This window comes from Etheostoma cragini, chromosome 7 (assembly GCF_013103735.1).
Source record: "Etheostoma cragini isolate CJK2018 chromosome 7, CSU_Ecrag_1.0, whole genome shotgun sequence".
Lineage (NCBI taxonomy): Eukaryota > Metazoa > Chordata > Actinopteri > Perciformes > Percidae > Etheostoma > Etheostoma cragini.
The window spans coordinates 13,881,972-13,908,236 of record NC_048413.1 but is presented as its reverse complement, the minus strand read 5'-3'; the positions used below and the strand labels follow the sequence as shown (position 1 = coordinate 13,908,236).

General features: G+C 40.0%; 2 protein-coding genes across 3 annotated transcripts; both read right to left on the bottom strand.

Annotated features, from left to right (window-relative positions):
- Positions 1 to 205: 205 nt before the first annotated feature.
- On the bottom strand, positions 206 to 5,502 carry LOC117948184 (carcinoembryonic antigen-related cell adhesion molecule 6-like). Its single transcript, XM_034877717.1, has 5 exons — positions 5,315 to 5,502; positions 5,157 to 5,195; positions 2,812 to 3,102; positions 1,188 to 1,451; positions 206 to 291 (listed from the first exon to the last, which is right to left on the bottom strand). Exons 1-5 carry the CDS (start codon positions 5,391 to 5,393, stop codon positions 206 to 208), a joined length of 759 nt encoding a protein of 252 aa, XP_034733608.1. The 5' UTR covers positions 5,394 to 5,502.
- Positions 5,503 to 8,262: 2,760 nt separating this feature from the next.
- On the bottom strand, positions 8,263 to 26,008 carry mybpha (myosin binding protein Ha). 2 transcript variants are annotated; one of them, XM_034876742.1, is made up of 13 exons: positions 25,769 to 26,008; positions 24,554 to 24,628; positions 24,192 to 24,257; positions 23,307 to 23,441; positions 22,727 to 22,894; positions 19,047 to 19,135; positions 18,749 to 18,944; positions 18,212 to 18,351; positions 16,503 to 16,662; positions 15,414 to 15,550; positions 11,925 to 12,111; positions 11,366 to 11,422; positions 8,263 to 8,577 (listed from the first exon to the last, which is right to left on the bottom strand). In XM_034876742.1, the coding sequence occupies exons 1-12, from the start codon at positions 25,950 to 25,952 to the stop codon at positions 11,388 to 11,390; spliced, it is 1,572 nt and encodes a 523-aa protein (XP_034732633.1). In that variant the 5' UTR covers positions 25,953 to 26,008; the 3' UTR covers positions 8,263 to 8,577; positions 11,366 to 11,387. The 2 variants fall into 2 exon arrangements, with proteins under 2 accessions (XP_034732633.1, XP_034732634.1); XM_034876743.1 differs by lacking the exon at positions 24,554 to 24,628 and having other exon boundaries at positions 25,769 to 26,007.
- Between the last annotated feature and the right edge of the window lie 257 nt (positions 26,009 to 26,265).

Here is a 26,265-nt window from a genome sequence, read left to right as displayed (position 1 = left end):
TACTGCTGTTGGTTGGGAGTAGTGTTTCATCTTTGTACCAGCGATACACCCAACCAGACGAGAGGCTAACTTTACATTCAAAGGACACTGACTCTCCAGAGTACACCTTGTCAACATCTGGCTGCTGATTCATCACGGGCTTAGGCTTGTTACCTAAATACACAAAGAAGAAACATACAGTTGTCATAATCAAACTGTTTATAAATCAGATTACCATCCCACAGCTCAATTTCACACTCTCAGTGGGGAACACATCCAACCACGGTGTTACCGGCTTCAAAGAGGGAATTTCTAAAGAGAGAAATACATCTGCTTCTTTTCATATCCTTAGAGATAACATGATTTTATTTAAGTTCACCATACAGTATGGTTACTTATTGCAACTGCTTAAAGCATACCAAACAAAACAAAAAATCTAAACAATCAAGTTTCAAGATGACAAAGTAGAGTTTTGAGCTCTATGGTGTCAGACCTACTTAAAAGACAAACACATTAAACACATTTAAAAAAAAATCCTCATCAAATTTGTCTCATGACAATTGCCTAACCAACTTCTAACCTTATTGATTGCAACAAGTAACAAACTGACAGGCCTTGTAGATCAAAAGTCTAATTAAAGTTGTGAAGTGTGAAGTCAACCTGAGAATCTACGTACAATGATGTTAATGTCAACTCAAACCACAAGATTCCCTGATTGATAGGGTCAGTATCATCATTAAGGAAGCAGGTACCAGTTTCTCAAAAGTTGCAAAACAAAAGTGCCTTAACACAGAAAACTGTGTGGACTGAACTAATAAACAGTACGTTTTTGTCTCCTAAACATTGAGAACAGGTTGCAATGGTGGCATGTGTGAACTTTTAAAATTAAAATGACAAATTATTTTGTTAGCCAACAATCCTCTCAAATACATAAATCTTCCCTTAACAAGGGATATTACACTGCTAGGTACATAGGGTACTGTACACTTCTGAGCCATCCCTTCCTGCATCATGTTACACCACAATATCCTGTTTCAACCGAAAATGCACAATTCAACAGAAGCAACATGCTCTTGCTGAATTCAAGAGCAGCCTGCAGTTTTTATTTTTAGCTTTTAGTGATAGCATCTTACATATTTACAACAAACAATTACTTATTGGGATAAACACAATACTTTAAATAATAAATCGTTGCTGTCGTTACATACCAAGAATATTTAGTTGTATTTTCGCACTGATGTCTGTGGATGTTTTTTCACCTCTGGTGGCCTTGCACCAGTATTCCCCCTGATGAGCGAGACCAAGATGGAGGCTGATGGTTTCGCTGGTGTCACTGAGTTTTTGTCCATCTTTGTACCACTGATACTCCCAGCCAGAGGACACATGAACTTTGCAAGTGAAGTTCACTGTTTCTCCAACATACATTGGGTTAAAATCTGGAACCTTGCTCACTCTTGGTTGTGGTGTTTTTTCTAAAGAAAAAGGCAGTTAACATCATATTACTGCTACACTAGACCACAAAATCTGTATATCATATTTAAATATTTGACCACCAAAAAGAAAAGACAAATGCTAGTTAATTTGAATATTAACATTCAAATGTAATTATTGTTTGCCATTTTGAGACATATTCTTATTCACTTTCTTGGTGAGAGTTGAAAAGATTGATACCACTCTCATGTGTGTAGAGTAAATATGACCCGACCGCCAACTGACTGACAAAAGGGGGATAATTGATGTACTAACAGATCTTGTTAATACATCGGATGGAACATGAAAGATGTCTGTAAAAATGGAAGCAAGAATCACCACAATGACATATTAAGTGATTTAGAGATTCTGTGCAGTTTCTCCATCTAGAAAAATAAATAAAGTGTACTTTCAGAGGCTCAACTGACAGGTTTTTTAATTTACTTGTGAAGACAGACTAAAACCCTCCTCCCTCCCGTAAACCAGGGGTTAAGATTTACTTGGTCTCCTGTTGGGCTGCACAAGCTTTATTGAGGACTTGTCATTTGGACTGATGTTTTATTCTCATTTCATATTCTCTCATTTTCTCATCTCATTTATTTTTCATTGTCCAATGTTTGTACTTTACTTTATTAATCTCACTTAACGTTATTATGGCCACTTAAAATGTTATGATAATTAATACGCTCTGAAAAATTGACTGCATTTATATAGACATTTTTTAATCTTAACAGCTACCTCGAGCGCTTTAACATAGTACTTACATCATTCACAGACATGCATACACTGGGGGCTCAGGCTGCCATACAAGCACCAGTGCCACATGCTCATCAGATAAACATTTACACACCAATGGTGCAGCATAAGGAGCAATTTGGGGTTCAGCGTCTTGCCCAAGGACACTTCAACATGTTGACTGCAGGGCCAGTGATTGAACCCACCATCAACCTTATGATTGGTGGACGAAAGCTCTACCACCTGAACCACAACCACCTCCAATTTTTGTTGATGCAATGTTTGTTGTGCATTATATTTAAAATCCATTCAATAAATGAGGATAAGATGATAATACTCCAGAAAATCACCGCTCCATGTCAAGAAATAATCTGGTAAATAATCCCCTGTAAAACCACCACATGTACTCTTTTTAGTTTTGTACAAATTAAACAAACATGATACGACATGTTAACTATTGAGCCTTAGAGGTACTAGTAGGCAGGTTTTGTTACTTTGGGACAAAGCAAGGTCATATGTTCTTGTGTTAAATGAACTGGCTGTTGGTTGTATCTTTATATTCAGCATACAGAGATGAGAGTGGTATCAATCGTAAATCTTTATGTATACAGAGGTATTAAAACTCACCATAAACTGTGACGTTAACTGTGTTGCTGAATCCAGTGCTATTTTCACTATTTTCCTCGGAAATGGCTTTGCAGGCATAGCCTCCTTGATGGGATCGAGTGACTGAGGTAATGTTGAGATATGATTGGACATCTTCCAGGTTCGGATCCTTAGTGTATGTGACCCTGTTGTTATCTCTGTACCAGGTGAACATCCACTCATTGTTTTCCAATTCACATCTAAACATCACAGTCTCATTTTCGAACACATCCAGCCAGGGACTCAGCAGCTTGAGAGTCGGTGTAGGTGGGACTGAAAATATGCAGCGCAAAGAAAATAATTTAGGATGAAAGCCAAATAAATATCTTACTGCATCGGAAAAGAATAAGAGCCAGGAACACAGAATGTTTGAGTGCATCATCATTTAAACGTCCCTGTTTCATGGATGAAAGTAGCCTATATACTACTTTAGAAGTAGGTTTGGGTTTGTATGCTAATCAAAGAGGAGAAAGAAAAAGGTAAAATTTCAATTACTTATACTACACGCTTCTTGTAAGAATAAATGAACCACATGGAGTACTAAAATGTAAATAAATCTCCTAAGGGCTAGTTGTTTAAAAATACATAACATTACAGACTGCAGTGCAAGAACAAATTCAGGACAGACTGTATGCTAACACATATTAGTGAAATAGAATAAATAATAAACCATGTATTATTTTGAAAGTTCAGCAGTTCAGTTTCATTTAGCAGATTTCAACAGACTTCTTCTAAAAGGCAGATAGACAAACTGCGGTTGCAAACCACTACTGACAAAAAAATGAAATACCGTAAGCAAAATCGTTTTGACAACACCCATGGTAGTTTCACAGATGCCATGCTGATTCATAGTAAAAAAGCCTTCCCTCAAAGAGATGTCATTTAGATGTAGGCTAATTTTGAAGATTTTACTTTCCAAAATCATCATCAATATGTAAATATTGACTATGGATGAATTTGTTTATAAAATGTGTCACATATGTTCTTTCTTTGAAGTACTGACTCCATACTTCAATTTCAGGAAGTAACATCTTTAACCAGTACTTATTATAGCAGTGTCAATGAATTTAGATCTGCAATGATTAATCTATGAAACAATCGACAATGACAATCGTCAAAAAATGAATCAATCAATTAATTAATAGTAAAAACAACTGTTAGATGCAGCTCTAAATGAACTGCTGTTGTCCTGTCCTGTCTATGGAACTGCCATACAGTGGACACTAATACCTAATTAAATTAAACATTGTATCATTTTCAAATAGAGCTGAAATCTGGATTAAAACAGTCATTGTTGTACTACACAAAACATAAGGTGTGGACAAAATATCAAAAACACATGACAGTAAAATCCAGTGAAATACAACTCTTTTAGATACAGTATTTCCAGAGCGGAAACACTGCTGAGATATTCTGTCAAAAATCAACATAATACATTTCCTAGCTGTACCACATTGTAGTGAATTGGGTGTTATTAAATCCACCACACATACTGCTATGTGTGACAAAAGAATTGTAAAGTATTGCTCCTGACTGGGTAACTGTCAGGAGAAGACAGGACAGGAAGTTCTGACTGAGCGGTTCATAGAAACATTATTTGGTGACTCAACGACAACTGTACCATAGTCCATACTCAAACTACGTTCAAAAATCACATCACAGTGCTCTTCCACTAGTGCCCTACACCAGTAATAGTGTGCGGCACTACATATCATACTGCAATGTAACACTTATGTCAACTTGTCTCATCCATGTCAAATGAACCTAAAACACACTTTAACTTTCCTTCATAGGATAATTAATTTTTCACTAAAACTATCACTAACCATTACAAGCAGTATACAGCAGCATTGTAAATAAGTCTTGCCTTTAAAGTAATTAATTTAAACACATCTTAATGAACAGTATATCGAATAATACAGGGACATTAGATGAAAATAGAGTTTAGAAAAAATAACCAGTAAAAACATATAATTGGAACTACAGAGTAGTGAAATGCGAACCTTTTACACTACTAGGTGTCTAAATGTGGGAAGTCTCAAACTCATGACAACACAGTACTTCTTCTTCCTCATGTTACCTTTCCTCGTGTTTAACTTCCTAAACATAGTTTTGCCTGTTTTAGTACAAGCAAAACATTTAATAACATTTACTATACAATCGCTAACGTTAACTAAACAAAATATTTAATTATGTATTTTGCTCAACAACTTTTTTTAAACATTTTAAATAACATAAAAAGGCTAAATTCAGTATTTTAAATCAATGAGATGTGCAGTACATAAATACATTGTAATCCTGGTCAGTGTGTTAAACATGTTTCTTACCATTTTGAGGACCCTGAGCTGCACAAACAGCAGGAAAATCTGTCAAAACAAATTACAATAAATGTTAAGTGGGAATCACATTTCAATGCACATGAAAATAGTCTTTGTACTCTTAGGTACATCACGAAAAAAGAAATGCGATTGCCTAAAAAACTTACATATGACACTGAAGACCTTGACAAGCCACATCTTCCACTGAGCTGCACATGTAGATGCTGTGCTGCTGAGTTGAGTCATATATATATCTGCTGTGTAGTTCACTAAAGGAAACAGACTGCACACTAAATGGGCATGTGGAACAACTTCATTTCTAAACTCACGTCAGGACAGCAGCTTTCCTGTCTCTTTGACATCTGCTTTTTCTTTTTTTTAAAGCAACAGGAAATGTGTTGGTCAACCACACTCAGATGTTTGTGTTCTCATCGTGAATATAAATTGCTGATTTCTGCTGAAAAGTGACATGGAAGGTTTAAGGAATTGAAACATGCAAAAATGTTAATGACTTGCGATCGTACAATACAGTCTACCCAAAACATTTTGTTTATTGTGTAATTGAGATTATCTTAATTATCAATTGTATTATTCTGTTACATTTAAAAAATATTAAATTAGGGTAAGCAGAACTAACCCCGAAACTCTTTCAATACTATTTTTACAGCTGTTTCGTTACTACTTTATCGTTGTGCAGTTTCACAGTAGACCTTTTTCTGGGTGTGCCAAGATTGGGGGAACATGATCGGAAGTTACAGTTGTTTCTATTATACTTCTGTGAACCCCGCCTATTAACCACAAACATCACAGCAACATCCTTAGGCTCCTGCCAGAAGCCACTCTCTAGACATGCAAATAGAATTAATTAAATCCTCACTGAAACTCATACATAAACAGTACATATACACATTTTAAAATAATCTAAATGTTTATACACATTACAAGTAGTCATTGAAAAAAGTAAGTGCTGAAGTTTTTATGCTCTTTGTGGTAAAGTATGACTTCCTGCAAGTTGGAAATGATGTGTGTCTACACTCTTTGTTTCTGTCACTAGTTTTGTCTCACCCTACTCACCATAGGGTGTCAGTATAACACAGAAAATCCAACCTCTGCTCTGACCCTGGGCACCCTGCATACTGTATCTCTGGCAAAACACATTCAAAAAGATTAATACAAACCTACATATCCTTGTGACATGCTACTCTGACTATTAATGGATAAATCACTTGTTTCCTATGCTCCACAATGTATCTAAAATAAGCAGTAGTCAAAGACCGTTTTAATTACATAATGTTTATAGCAAGTGTTGAGCAAAAAACACTTAAAATGCTCCAAGAAACCATCTCTTTGCAAATTATACAACTGGTAACACATATGTTGACTTTAAAAAGCACTGTTATTTATACTTATACATAATACATACAATCTGAGATCAAATAGTTTGCTACGTTGGTGCCACCTGTGCAGCCTGAGACTGAAAAGAGTTTATTTTATTAGGGCCCTTTGTCTCAGTTTGACCTGCAAGCAACACTTAAGCTGGGCTCCCTCATCTCTGTAATCAGTTTATTATTATTATTATTATTATTATTATTATTGTTATTATTGCTGTCTGCTGTCTCACCTCCAAGCCCACTACTCTCCCCTCTCACTGTCCCTTGCCCTCCTCCTGGGAGATCCCTACTCTCCCCTCCTCCGGCTCTCAGGTTAACAACTCTCCCCCCACCCCACCTGTAACCTCTGTGTGCCTCACTGCCAACCAGGTGAGAAGACAGCTGAGTAGACTCCACTCTAATAAGGCTGGAGGTCCTGATGGTGTCCTTCCTATCAAAAGCCTGTGCCCCCAGCTATGTGGAGTCCTCACCATGTCTTCAACCTGAGCCTGAGTGTCCAAAGGGTCCCTCTGCTGTGGGAAACATCTAGCCTCTTTCCTGTGTCAAAGATACCACGTCCCAGTGACTCAAAAGACTATAGACCTGTGGATCTGACCTCCCACATTATGAAGACCCTGGAGAGACGGGTTCTGAAACAGCTGCAGCCCATGGTCAGACCTTTCCTGGACCCCCTCCAGTTCACCTACCAGCTGTTGACTAACTGACAGGCAGACCACAGTCTGTGCGCCTACAACACTGTGTGTCAGACAGCGTGGGGTCAGCAACACCGGGGCCCCGCAGGGGACTGTCCTCTCTCCCTTCCTCTTTAGCGTCTACACCACAGACTTCAACTACCACACAGAGTCCTGCCATCTTCAGAAGTTTTCTGATGACACTGCTGTGGTTGGATGTATCAGCAAAGATGACGAGGCAGGGTAGAGACCTGTGGTGGGAGACTTTGACACGTGGTGTGAGCAGAACCATCTGCTGTTCAAGGGTCAGTGTGGACATTGTGGAGGACCACAAATACCTGGGCGTGCACATGGACAACAAACTGGACTGGGCCAAGAACACTTTTACAGGAGGGGCCGAAGCCGTCTCTGTTTCCTGAGGAGGCTGAGGTCCTTCAACATCAGCAGGACGATGCTGAGGATGTATTATAAGTCTGTGTTGGCCAGTCCTATCCTGTTGGCAGTTGCATGCTGGGGCAACAGGCTACCTGAGGGTAGCAGACTCAACTGGTCCGCAGGGCCAGTGACGTTGTGGGGGTGGAGCTGGACTCTCTGTCGGTAGTATCAGAGAGGAGGATACTGTCCAAACTACATGTCATCTTGGACAATGTCTCCCACCCACTCCATGGCTTGCTGCTCAAACACAGGAGCACTTTCAGTACAAGACTTATTCCCCCAAAATGCACCACGGAGCACCACAAGAAGTAATTCCTTCCTGTGGCCATCAAACTTTACAAGTCCTCCCTGTGAGTGTCTGACACACAGACACTTAGTTAGTTTTAAACTGGTAAATATAATTTGTTTTGTGCAATAACACTGGCTTAAATTATAATGCGCAATACTCTGCTGTTAATACTTATTCATAATTATGGTTTTGACAATTAAAATTCCTTAATTATGTATAAAATGTATCATAAAAGTCTATACTATGATGACAAATAATTGCTGGCAAATTATGCAAGTAATGTGGGAAATTTGTGAAGAAATCCATATGTAATAAAAAGACAATATTTATTAATCATCCATACAACCATGTTTAAAGGATCATTGTTTTATTGAGTAGTAGATATATACAGTATATACTGTAACAAACAGCACATGGACAAAGGCAGAGAAAAAAAAACATTTTAAATATAGCCTTATGTACATGTCAGTAACTAAAATAACATAATTTGGCAAAATTTATTTTCTGCATACTGGAAGGAGTGAGTGAGTCAGGATTGGTACGCTTAGAAAAAGATGTTGGTTTGTTGTTCTGTCCCTTTCTTCATTTATGTACACACTGCTGCTCAGACAGACAAACGACTTTTTCTCTCACCTCCTCAAACACTGGAAAAGATAAGAGACACAAAGAAAGGGTTAGATGGATTTATCACAGACACACAAACAAAAAAAACACACAAACAAACAAACAAACAAACACACACACACACAGACAATACTTGGACTGATGGCCCTTTAAAGCTACTGGTGGAAAGATAATTCAAGTAACAATAGAGTTAAATGGGGTCATGGGGTGTTCACTGAATCACGTGTGTGTGGATTTGTTTGAGGTTTTGTATTTGTATTGCGTTTATGCATGAGATTGTGTGTGTGTGTGTCTGTGTGTGTGTGTGCGCGCGCGGGCGCGCGTGCGTGTGTGCGCGTTCATTAGAGAGAGAGATCCACTGTGGATTATCTAGCTTGCTTTCTACCCTCTTATCCCATTCTAACTTCTTCCCAAAGCCCCCCGCTCTTCCTGTTGACTCGTGGTAATGTGAGGAGTTCGGCTCCGTGTCAAATCATCAGGAGTAACTTTTAGAAACTGAGGAGTGCCGCGCTGACATCATCCCTAATACCCATCCAACGGCGCTCCCTGACTAATACCTAGTTTTCCCTTGAGAGCCCTCCCATGTGAGGCTGTGCCTTATGGAACTGCATCCCAACATTCTATACAGACCCACATTCATGGTCACATTATCTTTACGACACAGTTACACCTAGAATGAAAAAAAGTGTCTTCGGTAATGTGATAACAGTGGACAGCTGTAAATACAGTTGTGAATGCATCCAAACACGGTGAGGATGCATTCCCAACTGAGATTTGATCACTCGAGCCCCACTGGGGCTGGTCAGGCAGGCATGTGGCCTCATTTTCAGTATAGTGTGAATACACACACGTGTCCCTGACCGTGTTGAAGGTCAGCTTTGTAGTGTGCATGTAGTATAACAACTACATCCAGTTTATTTGCTCATGTCGAACAACTAAGATGAGGAATTGAGGCCCTATATTTAAGGTTAAGCACCCAAATGCCTCAAATCATCCTCTAAGTGTACAACTGAGTGCATAATGTTAAGTATTTTCTGTTTGAAACTGTCAACTAGATATAAACACAATCTGGGTGTACCAGTCTCAGCAATTGTAGGTTTACATGTACTTCAAAGAATAAGTTGGTGATATTCTACGTGTATCTAATAGTCAACAAAACTAAAAGAATTGCCTCTGCAGCAAAGCTTGATATATGTTATTCCTCTGTGTCATAAATCTTGATTGTTTCCAAAAACTATTAAAAACACAGCAATGAGCCACAACGTTGCACTGGGAGACATGTTTCTTCATTACTATGATCATTAATATGATATGAGGCAAATTTGTCTTGGACTCAAATGCTGCACACATATAGATGCCTCCATAGTTGTAATAAAATATGCCTCCATAGTTGATAAATAAGTAATAATAAAATAACCGACAACACTAGCCTGAACTAGTTTTCAAGGGTCACACCATTTATTCAACACTAGACAGGATACTTTGAGAACCTAAAGTTGCCAATTTAGGTATGAGAATAACTGTATATAAATGTGATGTATGAAGAATAGACATTTAAATAATGATCAAATTGCATTAACACTGTCGTCATAGACAAATTAAGGCACCACATATAATCATGCTTTTTAACTCATTGTCTTCATTTAATTAATGTTAATTTTAATGGGGTGTAGGCCATGCAAATTCTAGTCAAGACCAATTTAAACTATCGTGGTGGTCTGTAAGTAGAGAAGAGAAACAAGGAGAAGAGAGGAATTATATGAGACTAAAAAATATTAAACAATGTAATTGACTCTGTTTTGTGTGTACAGCAGCAGGCATGGAAAGTGATAGTGTTTCACAGTGCCGTAAAAGGAACCAGTGGTATGTACTTCACAGTAAGATAAAACCATTATCCTTCACCCTATGACTATATTACAACCTTGAACTATCCTGTGCATCATCTTACCAACATTTGTAGTTATCGGTCTCATAATTTATCACTGTTTTTTTCAACTTTATTCTTTCTTCTTGCTTAATTTAATTATATGCATGCGCACACGCACACGCACACACACACACACACACACACACACACACGCACGCGCACACACACACGCACGCGCACACACACGCGCACACACACGCGCACACACACGCGCACACACACACACACACTTTAATGAGGCTTCTGCTGTCAGCAGTTGAACAGTTGAAATGACACTGTGAGCAAAGCCTCCTGGCACTCCGTGAAAGGCTACACCACTTGAGCATTTACAAAGCTTAAATGAAAGAGCCAACACTAAAACCTGAATGTTGCTGCCTGATAGTGAGGTTATAAATAGAAATGTTAACGCTGTAAAAACAGCAAATTTGGTATTTCTATTTGACTGACATTAATCTTTACCACATTACCACATCCAAAAGCAGGGCTTGAAACTTACAGTACAAAATGTACAGAACAGGAAGGTGGAGAGGAGGGCCAGTAGTGGGCTGACACATGTGAGAAAGAAAGAGGAGGCCAAGAGGAAGTATAAATCAGTTGTGCCTTGGTTTTAATTTGGATGCTCTACTGTAATACATAGCTGGTCAGCAGGCTTGGGAGTATTGTCTGCCAAACTGAATTTCAAACAACTGTGTCAGGATCTGATACATATATGAAAACAGTATTGAGCAGTGTTAGTAAGAGCACAAGATTAAAGGATATTTATTTTTTAGGAAATGGAGAAAGACCGTTGATGATATGTTGACACGTTTGTGTCCAAAACACTGGACTACTGAACAATCAGTCCCTCCTGCACAAGAGTGATATTTCTTTATGTTCCTTACCTTTAGAGCTTTGGGTGTTGGTTTATTTGCTCTTCTCAGCTCCTGGAAGAATAACCTCTGTTGGGAGAGGAATATAGAGTTTATTTGGATAAAAATTCTAGTATATTATTACAGTTATGATTTGGAGTTGACCAATAACAGGTTCTCTTATCTCCCCATCTCTCCACTTTCCTGCCTGTAAGTCAGCAGCCAGTTAGCTGCTGAGTGTAAAGACTGAAAACAGGTGGAAACAGCTAGCCTGGCTCTGTCCAAAAAAACAAAACCAGTTTTTACATTTTGGTTTTTGTACTGATAACAAAAAACAAAAAAAAGACATAACTCGTCAATCAGTGAACTTCAGGCGGGCTTCCACACTAGCAAAGCTAACCAGGTGCTGGTTTTAGATTCATATTTAGGACACATAAAAGTGGTATCGATCTTCTCATCTAACTCTTGGCAGGAAAGTGAATACATATACTTCCTAAAATGTTGAAAAATTCCTTAAAATGTTTGTGTGACCTCAATAGACTTGGACTGTGTTCACTGAAAAATGTATACTTCATTTGTCATGGATACATACGTTTGACCTCCAGCTTGCAGGAGACTGTTGCCTCTCCCTGGGCGTTCTTGGCTATGCAGGTGTACACACCGCCATCAAAGGTGCAGGGTTTACGGATCTCGAGGGAACAAATCCCCTGGTTAGAAATCTTACGAAACTTGGGGTCGTCACCAATGATCACTCGATTCTTCAACCACTCGATCTTAGGCTGAGAGAATGAGAGGAGACATTTATAAGCTAAAGCATACACCAGGTGTACCTTCCCTGTATTTTAATAGTGTCACTCTCAGCTCATGCTGATGTTTTGAAAATATATTCCCTTTTTCTGTGGTCGGGGATTTCTATTTACCATCACCACATGGACTTTCAGTCTTTCCTGTATCACACTGGACATCTAAATTAATCAATGTGCTAACTTATTTTCCCAAATTGAACTTGTTGCTAGACATTCTAATATTACACAGTCGTTACAGCAACACTGTTAATCACAACTGGTTGTTGACAATAGTATACATGTTTTTAGACATACTGAACATTTGAGTAGACTGGGCTTTCAGTCAGTTGTCAGCTTGTCTTCAATTGAGGTCAGACAGTCTGTGCTGAGTGTGACAGTTGGGCAGAATGAGAGTAATATAAGTCTCCTCCGGTATGTGCCACTCTGGGCTTCAGTCACATTCTCCGTGCATGGATTTCCTCATGGCCCAGCTTCATGCAAGGTGAGTCTGGTTGTTGGATGTCAGATCAGCTGATTCATTTCATGTTTCAACCCTTCTTCACTGATGTAACGTATATAGTTCTTCGTTGCTGCTTACGGCAAGTTTTTAAAATAGATGTTTTAGGAAGTTTGGAAGCTGACGTACGAGTATGGATGGTAAAGAACCATCCATATGAGTAATGTAGGTCATTCTCTTATATTAATTGAACTAAGCAGTTGATGTTGTTGTAACTTTAAAACTAGTTTAAGTTAAACTAAGCTGGGCACACACTGTAAAATAAAAGCTAATGTCATCTGTTGAGTCTTCTCCATCTCCATTGCCCTCTCTGATGGATGAGGTGGAGGATGATGAAAACGAGGGACACATTTTCATCCTGGGCAGTGGACCAAATACTGGAGACTTGAGCCTTTGGCAGTGGGACGACGCTGCTGCTGCTGCTTATGTTAATGCTGTTGTTGCAAAACCACTAACTTCAACACATGGTAATCATACTAGTGTAGTTTATCTTTGTATGTTTTGTATTGGTGCAACAATTGTGTGCATCACTTCAAAATATATGATCAAATGAGATGATAGATTGGATCAGTGCATCATCAAATGAGTGTGGTAAGCGTCTGGCACCACAGGGCTGCGGTGCATCACCCAGGTGTGTGTGACACATTGTTGGTGGTAGAGTGCAGTCCCCTTTGGACTTTGGTCCAGACTAAAACATCTCAACAACTACAAACATTCATGGTCCCCAGAGTTGCTGCAACCCTGCGTTCCGCGTAAACACAAAATGAGAGCTGTTTATCCGGTTTATTGAAAGGGGTAAAGACAATATAAACTTGATTCACTCATCTTTTCTGCTCTAATAACTTTATCTTGCTTTCTCTCCTCCCTGTTCCATTTTATTTCTGTCTTCGGACATCCATGTGTTTGGATGTCACATGGACGTTCAGTCACACTGATAACAGTGCTGCAATCTGGATGGGTGGCAGAAATAGCACCCTCTGTGATACAGCAACATCTCGACTTAGCCATGATAGGACACCAGGCTATACTTATCATTGTCTCTTCTTTGACTTCCCTTTAGTTTGGACAGCTCTTTATCAGACACAGCAGGACAACTTATCACACTACATGCCTTTCTGCTGGACCTCCCTCAGCCATCCTTAATGGCCTAAAACAAGCACCTGCTATAACACAAGTGTCCAAAGTGTAAAGTAATTAAATGCATGTAAGTTATATAAAGAGAAAGATACAAAAGAAAGAGAGGAAGAGCATGCAAAAGTGGGGGATGGAGTGAGTGTTCAAGAAGGATAAATGAAACTGAAATAGTATTTTATGTAATCCAATTCTCTGTAATTATATATAATGATGTGGCTTATAGTGATATGTGAAGAAATACCATTGCATACTGTATCTTTGTCTGTGAGTGGTTACATTGAGGGATTAACCTGTGACAAAAGTTTTACAAGCAGGAGGTCAGGCATGGGTTAAATACACATTCAGAGCATGTGGGTCTCCTGTATGAAAGAGCTACTGAATGCCTCTCGGATTTTTTTTTTTTTTCAGCTGCTACAAATCAGTTGCATGCTAGTCCTCAGGGACGGGCACTTAAGACTCATTTAGACATAGTGTGTCAACACATGCCACATGAGAAAAAAAGAAATATCTCACACCAAGGTTTCTGGACCTTTTCAAATTTCCCTGAAACATGAAAATCTACAGGTACCAGTCCTTCTTCTCTTGAGCCCTTGCATTGGCTTGTGTGGTCAATTTCAGGCTTGAGCTCACATCAGTTCTCCCTTTGTTTTCTCTCAACTACACTGGCACATCATCAACTGCCTTTTCCACCTTTGCCTTCCACCTAAGGCATCTGCGTCAGCCAGACAACAGTAAAGATATGTTTAACCAGAGCAGCAGCTACCAAGAACAGACATACTAAAACTTCACATAGAAATACCTGTGCAAGCCTTGCCCAACTGCTACAGTGGATCTTTATTTCAGTGGCATCAATACCTGAAATACCTTGAAACAGTATATCAATAGCTTCAATAATTTAACGAGGGTCCCCAGTAAAAACTAAACTGTTCAAATATAGAACATACAAATAACTAATAAGAATACTAGAATACTCCTGGACACGGTGCACTAATAGATTCAAGATTCAAGATTTCTTCATTGTCATACCACAGTACACTGTAGTACGAAATTACGTGCCAAGTTCACAGCTTAAAAGAATGCAGCACAGAAACAATTAAATCACTGTGAAAAAGTCAAATTATTATTTACATGAATTAAAATAAATAAATGCTTAAATGTTTATATGGCTATACAGAGCATGTAGAGTAATTATTTATATATATATATATATATATATATATATATATATATATATATATATATATATATATATCTGAAAAACATCTAGATACTAGACACATACAGTTGGGAAAGAGTATAAAGTATAAATATCCGTATTTAAAGTGAAAGTGGGGTAGAGAATAAGAAGCATTCCAAACAGATTATTTTGTACATAAATAGTCAGATTGATTGGACTCTTTTAGTGTGTTTCATTGTTCAACAGTTTGACAGCAGTGAGGAAGAAGCTGTTTTTGAACCTTACAGTCCTTGCTCTCAGACTGTGGTACCTCCTGCCAGAGGGGAGAAAACAGTCTGTGGCCAGGGTGAATGGGGTCCTTGATGATGCTATACTACAGGTGCTGCAACAAACTCTACATTTACTTGAAAGGTGCAAAATGCAGTGTGTGTGTGTGTGTGTGTGTGTGTGTGTGTACAAGTTTCTGACCTTGGGGCTGCCACGGACAGAACACAGCAACTTGGTGGTGTATCCCACAGTGGCAGCGCGGTCATTGAGGGGTGTGGTGAACTTGGGTGCCTCGCTGAAGTCATGCTGTGGGTACTCGGGAGGCATGTAGACTATAGCTGTGAACACATGGAACAAGGTTAAGATCCAGTGACAACTTCTTGGTATTTGTTAATTAATTTACAATACGTCTGTACTTAGTATGTAACCTTTGCTGAACACTGGCCATTGTGGCAACAAGAAATGCTGTCGCTCAATAAGGTTCAACAAGGTTCAATAAGGAAGCTCTTTCTCCTCTCACTTTCATTCTGTCGGGAAGTCAAGCTACTTTCGTGTTTTCCAACGCTGTCAAAATCCCTGTCATTCGTAATTATGACATTACCAATTCCGTCTAATTATCTTTCGTTTCACAAGCCAATAAGTCCTCGGATGCTGTTCTTTAAATTTCACTGTCTTTCTGTCTTTCCCATTTTTTGGACCTAGGATTGTACATTCACCACCACCACTTTGTCCTTCCGAATGTTTTTGGAGATTCAAGTAAAAAGTTCTAGGGCCACTGAAATCAAATGTATTTATAGTTGTTTCCAATGGCCACACTGGAAGGTGAAGTGACAAGCCAGCCTTTGTGGAGAAGCAGAAGATGCAAAATTTGAATACATTAAGACATTCTATCCTGGGTAGCATTCATAGTGGTGCACATGGTTGTTTGCAAAAAAAGTTACAGAAACAGTTATGACTTAAAAAAGAGTGAGAAGTTCAAACCCAGCTTACTATGTTGCTGGCCAATCACAGCGTAACATGGGTGTGGGTGACAAATCGTTACAGAAATGGTCAGACACAGCCTTATTTATAAAGGGAAGCAGGCACAGGTAAACACACCCGCACGCGCGTGCATGCACGAATGCGTGCATGCACGAATGAACACACAAACACACACACACAATCAAGTCTCTCACACACTTACTGCAGCTCATTAAAGTACCCACTTGTACTGCAGCCCTGCCAGTACACTCTTCATCATATCAACAAATTGACCGCAGAAGAATTAAGGAATGAATCAAAGAAGGTCACCTGTCTTCTGGATGGTGGCCACCTCCTTGGTAACAGTGCTCATCTCACTGATACCCGCTTGGTTCTCAGCAAACACTCTGAAGATGTACGAGTTGCCCATGATGAGGTCTGAGACCGTGGCAGTAAGTCTGTGGTAGTGCTCCAGCACTGAGAACCATTCCTGCATGTGGAAACACAACAGACCCCCTGTTTAGTACAGCACGGATAGAAAATTGTACATTGATGTGATTTTATAATCAACCCATCATCAGCAAAATATATAATCAGGTTGGCAGTTAAGTGATGAGTAGGATTCCTGTATTGGGCTAATTCTTTCAACTCAATGGAGTATGATACACTATTTATGTCCTTGCCTTGGAATGTAGTCTGCACTGTATTATTATAGGTTCTGGTCATAGTTAAATATTTTGAATGCTCCCTGGCAGCAGCATCCTCTTACATCTCTGCCAGCTCCCTTGTAAGACCATGAATCACAACTTTAAAAAAGACATTAGCATTTTGATATACTGTTAAGTAATCTCCAGAGAATAAAGACATAGCAATCCAATTCATACCATCTGATTAGGGACCATTTCAGTGGTAGAAAAGAGAGTGGGGAGGAATTGTTTAAATTCTGCGTTTAGCTCAAGGAAGATCCAGGTCCTAGTCTAAACTCTCAGCTTGACTTTAAAAGTCGTTTTAGAGAGTCACTTCATCTGCTTAAGGAAGTGACCATTGATAACCAAATACACTATGCAAAATTGGCTTGGAAGCTATGCCATAGCAGATGTGCATCTCCTCAAACAATGTTACTACTGTTAAGACCCGGCTCTTAGGCCACAACAAATAGAAGACACCCTTTGATAAAGTTTTACAAAAATATGTAGTACTTTATTTATACGAAGGGAGCGCTGAAACTGCAGCAACAACCAAGCAGGCAAAGAGAGCTCAGAGCTGCGCTACAGCCAGGCTTATATCAGGTGTTCCTCAGGTGTTCCCAGGGTTCATCACACTACACATTGGCATCTCCAACGCTCCTTTTGGAGATACCACATAAAAACAGCAAGGCCTCAGATTGGTCAGCAAGTGGTACATTACATTACATGTCATTTAGCTGATGCTTTTATCCAAAGCAACTCACTATATACTGTATGTCAGAGGCCTCACGCCTCTGGAGCAACAATGGGTTGGGTGTCTTGCTGAGGGACACATTGGTTGATGTATCACAGTGAGAGTGGAACCCAGATCTCCCACACCAAAGGCATGTGTCGTATTCACTGCGCCATCACCACCCAGTTCACATGTTTCAGATGCCAGTAGATGTTATTCAGAGTGAATACAATAAAGTAGAATAAAGGTATAGTTATCTTTCCCTTTTCCACTGCAAATCTTCTGTTCAACCGAGACTCCTGCTTGCCATCAAAGTGAATGAAACAATGTAGCCTAAATACGGAGACTGTCATATTCAGTGAATGAAACAATCTCAACACAGCTACCATGGGAAATATAAATAAAGCATGCAAGGCTGGATCATATACAATGCATCTGTCAAGTGTTGTGGTGGTGCTTTCAGCATCACTGGGAAAAATCAGACACTGAACTGTAAATCAAAACCAATGCCCTAGTCATCTTTGGCAGGAGTCCCGTTAACCTCTTGCGTAGAGTATAAATCCGGTTTATGTCTGCAACTTCACACTGACAAATCACTCTGACAATGTGATTGGCCCTACCCCGGTTTTTCTTTCTGCCTTCTGGACGGTGTATCCAGTGATCTCTGTGTTGCCATTATCCTTGGGAGGGGTCCATTCCAGAGCAGCGTTGAAGCCCCAGGTGTCCACCAGCTTCACACTGGCAGGATTGCCAGGCCGCTCTTAGGAGAAAAATGACTGTAAGTATGTATAAAAGATTAAAATCATAACCAGTGTGTTCCTCAAAGCATGAAAGGTGGCTGCTCCTAAGATCAAAAGTAAACCATATATTTGTGTGCTAATGCCTCTAAAGTGAGGCCAAACATTTTAACAGCAGCAGCTGACAGCAGGGTCAGAGGACACCATTGTTAGAGGTGTGATCTATGTTAGCTAGTGCTTTAAATTTCTGCTGGAGCAAGTCATAAGTCTAAGAACCAACAAGTCAACAAGCCAGCTGCACAACCATCTGAGCGGATTCAACAGGGAGGTCTGAAATAAGTCTACTCTCACACCTGTCACACACTCTCATGTGCATCCAAGTGTGTTCTTTGACTGTAAACATAAGCATGTGCGGCTCACCCACAATCTGAAGGGTGATGCTGGCTTTGTCTTCAAAGCTGTCCACTTTAACAATAATCTCATAAACACCAGAGTCCGCCCTCTCAGCGGTGCGAATAAACATAATGCTGTCCCTGTCACTGTTTCTGATGCTGACTCTCTTTGCATCCACAGGCTGACCGTCCTTCAACCAGGACACCACAGGTTTGGGCTTCCCCTGAGGAGTTGGAAAAAGACAGACAAGTCTGTAAAGTTTTCTGTACCAATTGTACATGTTATTCATGGTCTATACAGGTGGCGTGTGTATGTGCTAGCTTACAAGGAAGGGGATGACCAGGTTGATCTGCTCTCCAACCTTTTTAACAATGCGTGCTCTGAGAGCGCGGGGAATCCGGACCTTGGGACGCTCTGAAACACAAGAAGTCATACATGTTTATCTTCGGCCTTATCCATCATGTGTTTTGACTATTTTTTGATATTGACAAAACTTGGACACCTACATAAATAAATCATCCACTTGACAACATTTGCTAACACTGCCAGCCCGCAGTGTACAAATTGTGTGATGTCCACTTCCCGTTTGTGTCAGGCTCAAGATGACAGGTCAACAACACCTAAATAGGCCAGCCACTGCGAGGCAAAGCTGACAATAGAACATGACTGAAGGAGCTAAAAGAAACCCCCAAGCTGGTTCAGACTGTCCAACGATCCAAACTTATCACAAAAAAAAAATCTATTTGTATAATTTTGATAGTAAATGTGTTGTATCGTCAATTTTTAAGCTAAAATTTTCTTTAGCTTTTCTTTTGTCATAAATAATTGATTAAATATTATTCGGTCTCGGACTCTGTATTGGACAAAACAAGCAAATTGAAAACTTCACTTCGGCTTTGAGAAACTCAAAATGACCATTGTTTTCCCCTAGTTGGACATGGAGAATAAACAAATAACTGATAATCAAAATCAAAATAATTGTTGCTTGTAAGATAACTTTATTAACATTGACTTGAGTCTTTTCATTGTATGCTACTTACAGAAAAACAAATATGCGTATAAAAGAACATAACAATAGATAACATATGCATAAAACTAAACAAAAACATTTGCTATTAACCTTCATGAGCACTACACTCAAGGGTCCATCCTCTGTCTGATTATTATAGTCATCAATAAATCCATGTCCCAATCTTATTGATGATAATGAGTAGTCATACAAAGAAAGGACACAGGAACTCAAGACGTTTTAGTGTGTGAGAGGAAAAGTACAGTATCTGGGCAGACAGAGACAAAAGAAGAAGACCCCCGCCCCCCCATCTACTAGCTCTTAAAATAGCTTCGGTGACGAGAAACTTTGATAAACCCTGACACATGTTGTCTTATGGAGAAGCAGCAGGAAGATGTCATCCCGCAAACATCACATCTTGAAACACTGAAGCTCAACAGATTGGAAAAATCAATTGGGTGTGTTCTAGCTGTGAATGATATGATATGGAAGAAATTGCACCGTGGTTTGCACGTGGGTCATTTACTTATCCTCTATGTTGGATGACCAGGTGCTAAGTATCAGAACCATCATCCCTTGCATGTACTGCATAAGCAGCAAATTCCTGAAAAGCTCTCTGGGCTTACAGAATACATCAAACCAAGCTGCTGCCCTCTACCACCTCTCTCACCCTGCTGCAGCCTCGGTTTCTCCTCATCCACTCAAAATGCTCTCTTATCTCACTCCCCATTGACCTCCAGTCCATCTTTTTGCTCCTCTTCTAACCAGGATTTTTCACCAGTGTGTCTCATCCTCCTTGTTTTAGCATTTGTGTCCAAATCATTGCTACAGAGGTTGATATGCGGCTCCTGGAACCATCATTCCCCATTTGGATCAGGTCTCCCTTCCAGATTGGTCTCAAACAGTAATCCTTGCTAATCAGCACACTTCCTAGCAATGCCAAGTGTTTCTGGTATTACCGCATCCAGGAAGTCCTCCTGCAAACAATTTATAATCTGTCTTTGTCTCTGGATAAAGTGTCTTTGTGGGGGGGGTTCAGCATATGCAGGACAGTGGGTCTTTATGAAAAGCTTGTACATGTAGATGGGTGTCTGGTCTGGAAGGCGTGTGACTGACACACAGCTGAATGTACCCTCCAACAATCCACCCAGAATCCATCAATTAGGCTCATGTGTCGCTCCCCTCAGTTGACCAGCAGTTCTGGTGGCATGACTGCATTTCTCCATTAACATTTCCTGTTTGCTCGTAACAGTTTGAACCCCGACCAGGAAACACGCTCAGAGACAGTAAGCTGTCCTTCTGAAAGTGGATAATTGGGGCATGTCGGCTCAGGTCTGCACTACGTCAATGGGACTTGTGAGTGATGATGGAAATTCTCCAGTAACACATTTGTAACAAGGCAGTTTAAACGAGCAGAGAGGAGCTTGACAGACAGTAGTAGAAACATGATTGAGGGTCCATGTGTCCTTTGAAGGCGTTTGATGCATTTCTTAACACAAAACAAGCATAAGAGACATAGTGGCTAATTTTAATCATATAAAAAGGGACTTTGGAGTGAATTGTAAAAAGGGCATAAGAGAGAACTCGTTATAGTATGGACAGCTTATTTGTTGGAAGACATCAAGTGATACCTGTGCCAGACGGTACAACAGCTAGAGTGCTGCCGCAATGAATTTAAGTGAGAAAGTGACAGTGAGGTCACACTGATAGGAAGTCAATAAAAAACATGGCTGCCAGATGGCTCATTAGCGAAACGTTTCTCTTTGGCTGACTCAGTCTTCTGATAAATCATCTTGAAGACGGATGAAGCAGAAGCCATTTAAGGGCCAGACTGTTAACCAATGCAGCACCCACGTTTAAGACTATACGGTGCAGAGGAAAGCCTTTTTCTCCTGGATTTATCCTTTGGATGTCTGTGCTCTACTAATGTGTACATGTATTTTAACTGCAAAACAATTCAAACAGATATATTCAGTATAAACAGTACATGAGTGTATATACAGAATACATACTGTACAGACAGTACAGGCCAAAAGTTTGGAACCTCCTTCTCATTCAATGCGTTTTCTTTATTTTCATGACTATTTACTTTGTAGATTATCACTGAAGGCATCAAAACTATGAATGAACATATGGAATTATGTACTTAACAAAAAAATGTGGAATAACTGAAAACTTGTCTTAAATTCTAGTTTCTTCAAAGTAGCCACCCTTTGCTCTGATTACTGCTTTGTACACTCTTGGCATTCTCTTGATGAGCTTCCCAACAGTCTTGAAGGAGTTCCCAGAGATGCTTTTTGCATCGAATGAGAAGGTGGTTCCAAACTTTTGGCCTGTACTGTACATACACATGTATTGAACACACACACACTGTATATTGTAAAGTATATTTTTGTTTATATTTTTAAGGCACTTTTTATTCATGGCTAAGTGCTAAATAAATAACCTTCATTAGTTTCTATTATTCTTGTTAGCTTTACATTTCTTTTAGTCATTTAGGGTGCTGCCGGAGAGAAACAAAGGTCCTTAAACTGTTGCTATTCATATAATTAAAGAAAAAATGCAAGTACAAAATCACTGAGTGCTTTACCTTATAATTTGTGGTGTCAAACCTGCAGTAACGACTAAAGATGTGTGTATAAGTGTAAACATGATTTACAGCTAATGAAAGGTCTTGTCAGCACCAGTGGGATTTATGTGCATCCATCTGTGCAGTCCATCTTAAGCCCCCGGCAGTTAATACCATCTCTACCTCTCTGCTTGCAACGTGAGCATTTTAACGGATAGGTCATAAGTTACTTATAACCACAAGAGAGCTCTGATTAAGAGGTTAGACACTATGTTTTAGAGTAATCCAATGTGAGTTTTCACAATTTTTGACATAGTTATACTCATGTCCAGCCTCAAAGGTAGAAGCTAGGTTACACATGGAAATTTCCCTTTGGGACACTTATTACTGGTTTGCTGTACAGTCTGTGAAATTGGCTACTACTCACCACCAATTTCACGGATGGGCACAGGCTCAGCAAGTGTACCAGGTTCACTGCGGCCACCGGGGTTTACGGCAACCACGCGCACATGCAGCAGGTCACCGGCTGTCAGATTCTTGATGCAGTAGCGGTTAGCTGGGATCAGCTCCTCTTGAGCCCCAACCCAGTCTTTCGCTGCAGGGAAACAGTTTTTGTGTTAGTTGTAGCTTTTAGTGCAGTTTGAAGTAAACATGTTACAGCTTTATAAGACTGCAACATTTTTTTTTTTTTTACATCCACTAATACTCCTGAAAATGTCTTCCATTGCAAAAGTGTGAAACATCCCTTAATGGTAAGTGGTTTATCACCTGTCGACACAAGTTTACAAACAACCTGTCCGTACAGAGTACACTAAGGCTGCCATGATGAAATCTCGGAAGGCATGCTGTCATATGAGCAAACGAGCGCTTCTAAAAGTGGTGAGAGGAGATACAGTGACAGCCGGTTAAATGCTGCCTGCCGTATACGGCCTGGACACAGCGATGAGCTTGCCCTCTGACACTATGGGGACAGGTGCAGTCTCACATACATACATACACAGACTTACTTCCATCCTTGCGGTACTCAATGGTGTATCCGTCCAGGCCGGAGTTTCCGATGGTCTCTGGCGCGTTCCATTTAATGGTGAGGCTGGAGTCGTTCACATCATCCACAGATACGTCCAGAGGAGCGCTGGTAGGGACTGAAGGAGGTTCAAACCATGCAGATTATTTAAGATGGACAGTAAGCTGCTGAGAAAACACTGAAAATACCCACATACTCTCCATTCTACAACATGATTAAATGTAGGGCTGCAACCTCTGATTATTGTCTTGATTAAATGATTAACCATTTGGAGAAAACTTCCATCACTGTTTTCTTGAGCCGATGATGTCTCAAGCTCAAACAAATATTCAATTTATAAGACCCTGGCTTATCAACACAATTAAAGATTAAAAAAATGCTTGAAAAATGACACTTAAAACGATAAAACAATTATATAAATAGTTGCAGATAATTATCTTGGACGATCAACTAATCAGTTATTCAACTAATCATTTCAGGTATTATGACAGTTTTTCTCTAAAACAATTAGGCACATCATTTCCATAATGGGCAGTCACCTAAGAAGAGCCACAATTAGTCAATTCATTGATCAGTTGATTGACAATAGTGAAATTCACTTGCAACTGTATCGATTATGGTTTTTCAAATTATGGTTTTAGTCATTTTTAAATAAAAAATGTCAAATATTGGCTGCTTCCATCTCCTAAAAAGTGAGCATTTGATGCTTTTCTTTGTCATACATGATGAAGACGTATGACTAAACTGAATATCTTTGGGTTCAAAAGAGAAATGTTCAATTTGCTCCCAATTTAACATCTGTCAGTGACCATGATTGTGTGTTCAAAGCAGGATCAAGTTATCAGCAGAACGTAAATGTTGGTGTTACCTGCAGGAGGTGGGGGAGTGGGGGCCTTTGGTGGCTCCTCAACTGCAGCAGCTTCTGCTGAAGCAGCTAGCATCAAACAAGAAGGAGGTTATTGTTGTTTTAAAGACAAACACCAGCAATGAGGAACAAATAAATATCCACAGCATCTTTCCCATATAGTGACATTTCAATCTGTCAATCACTGCAGATTTTCACTGGAAAAGATATTAGGAGGTTCAAAGTTTTGATAAGAATCCATGTCCTCACACCTGGGTTAATGAAAAGTATGTGTTCAGTGAATCTTGCAATTAAGCAGTCATCGCTGTCCGCAGTGTATTTTATGGCTGAGTGGTAATGTTGTTTCTATGGTGGTTTATGTTTACCGTCTGCAGTAGCATCTGCAGCGGGAGCATCTGCAGCGGGAACAGTGGCACCGTCTTCAGCAGCAGGGGCAGCAGCTAGCGTTAAAATGCCATTAGGAAAGCCAATTAGTGACTTACATTGTGACATTAGTCATGCAGGTAATCAATCAGTTTCAAGCTTATTTGATCAAGAAACACTCCACTGAAGCAAGCAGTAGTAGCCTACAGAGCAGTGGGGACGAAAAATATTCATAGTGACAATAACAACTGGATTTATGACCCAAAAAAGCACTCCTACACACATTTTGGAGACAATGTCAACACACAGTAGAAGACCATCACATGTCTACATGAGAGAAAGCTCATGATAAATGTACAGACAGAAAAACAAGTAAACAACAGATCATGAGCAAGAAACACACACCATGTGTAGTGCTAAGTGGGAAATACACACACAGCATGCATCACAGCTTGTGTGTGTGTGGACCGCCTGTGGTTTGGGTTTACACTCAGTAGAAGTTGTTAAGTTGGTTCCTTCCTCAGTGGCATCGCTGAAGTTAAGGGTTACATGTTGAGGTTAGCAGGCAAAAATGATACCAGTCACTCCCACTACTCATGTAAATTCCATGGATTTAGTGCTTCTCCTTGTTCCGTTACTTCTTAAAGGAAGTGTTACCCAGGTTGGTACTGCAGGATGCAACAATTAATATATAAGTAGGCCTACTGAATTTAATGGCCAGAAATCGCCAGAAAAAGTCAGTATTAATAACAAAAATATTTACCATCAGCAGCAAGCAAGTGTATTCATTGTAAGATACTTGTTGACAGGTAAAAAGATCCACATACAGAAGAAAAAAGGCATTTTTGTAGTGTATCTTCTGGGTGTCAATTTCCAATATTCTATAGTTTAAATATTGTCCTAATTTGTAAAGCCACAACCACGGATAACCTGCATAATGAGTCCACACACACACACTCTCTGGATTATACTCTAGGACTACCTTGAGATGCAAGACATTGGAGACTAGTCAAGCTGCACCGTGAATGAAGGGTACTTTTCAAAAAGTAACGGGTTGTGTTTAGGAGTGAGGCATACGTTTATACTCGAGCTCGGTTAAGCTTCAAACCTGTTAACTAGCATTACCTAGCTAGCTAAAATAAGTTAATTTAGCGTAGCGGTTAGCACTCCATTCCTTGTTCAGGAGGCATTTTCGCTAATAGTTAGTCCCCAGGTACCTGGAGCGCTTTCTTCAGCAGCGGGGGTGTCCTCTGCTAGGGGGCCAGGGGCGGCTTCTACCCCCGGTGCAGGTGCAGCCTCCACAGGTTTAGCCTCTACAGGAGCCGGCGGGGCAGGCTCAGGGGCTTTCTCGGCAGCCTTCTTGGCTGGAGACTTTTTGATGGGGGCAGGTTTGCCTGGCATCGTGTTGACAGACGGCCAGTCTTCTGGATGAAAGAGCCAGGAGGGATTTAAAGAAATATATATATAGCGTGAGAGGGTTGCTGGACTTGTAGACAACTCCACCCATCATCCCCTGATTTAGACCCCCCTCCCCACTGCAGTCACATCCTCATCTCTGTTTGGGCCTGTAACCTACGCAGGCACTTTTCCCCACATGTAGGCCTACACGCAATTAAATGTAAGTAATTCCAAGTAACATTTTGCGTGTGCAAAAAGCGCAACGGATAATTTGGTATACAGGAGTATTAGCGTCCCCTAGTGGATATCATCGTGT

Coding starts and splice junctions, on each gene's coding strand:
- LOC117948184 (XM_034877717.1), bottom strand. CDS start 5,393: ATGACTCAACTCAGCAGCACAGCATCTACATGTGCAGCTCAGTGGAAG. Junction 1,452..2,811: donor AGTTAACGTCACAGTTTATG/GTGAGTTTTAAT, acceptor CTTTTTCTTTAG/AAAAAACACCACAACCAAGA. Junction 292..1,187: donor AATACAACTAAATATTCTTG/GTATGTAACGAC, acceptor TTCTCTCTTTAG/AAATTCCCTCTTTGAAGCCG.
- mybpha (XM_034876742.1), bottom strand. CDS start 25,952: ATGCCAGGCAAACCTGCCCCCATCAAAAAGTCTCCAGCCAAGAAGGCT. Junction 22,895..23,306: donor TGAGTACCGCAAGGATGGAA/GTAAGTCTGTGT, acceptor GTTTCCCTGCAG/CGAAAGACTGGGTTGGGGCT. Junction 18,352..18,748: donor CATCACCCTTCAGATTGTGG/GTGAGCCGCACA, acceptor TTTTCTCCTAAG/AGCGGCCTGGCAATCCTGCC.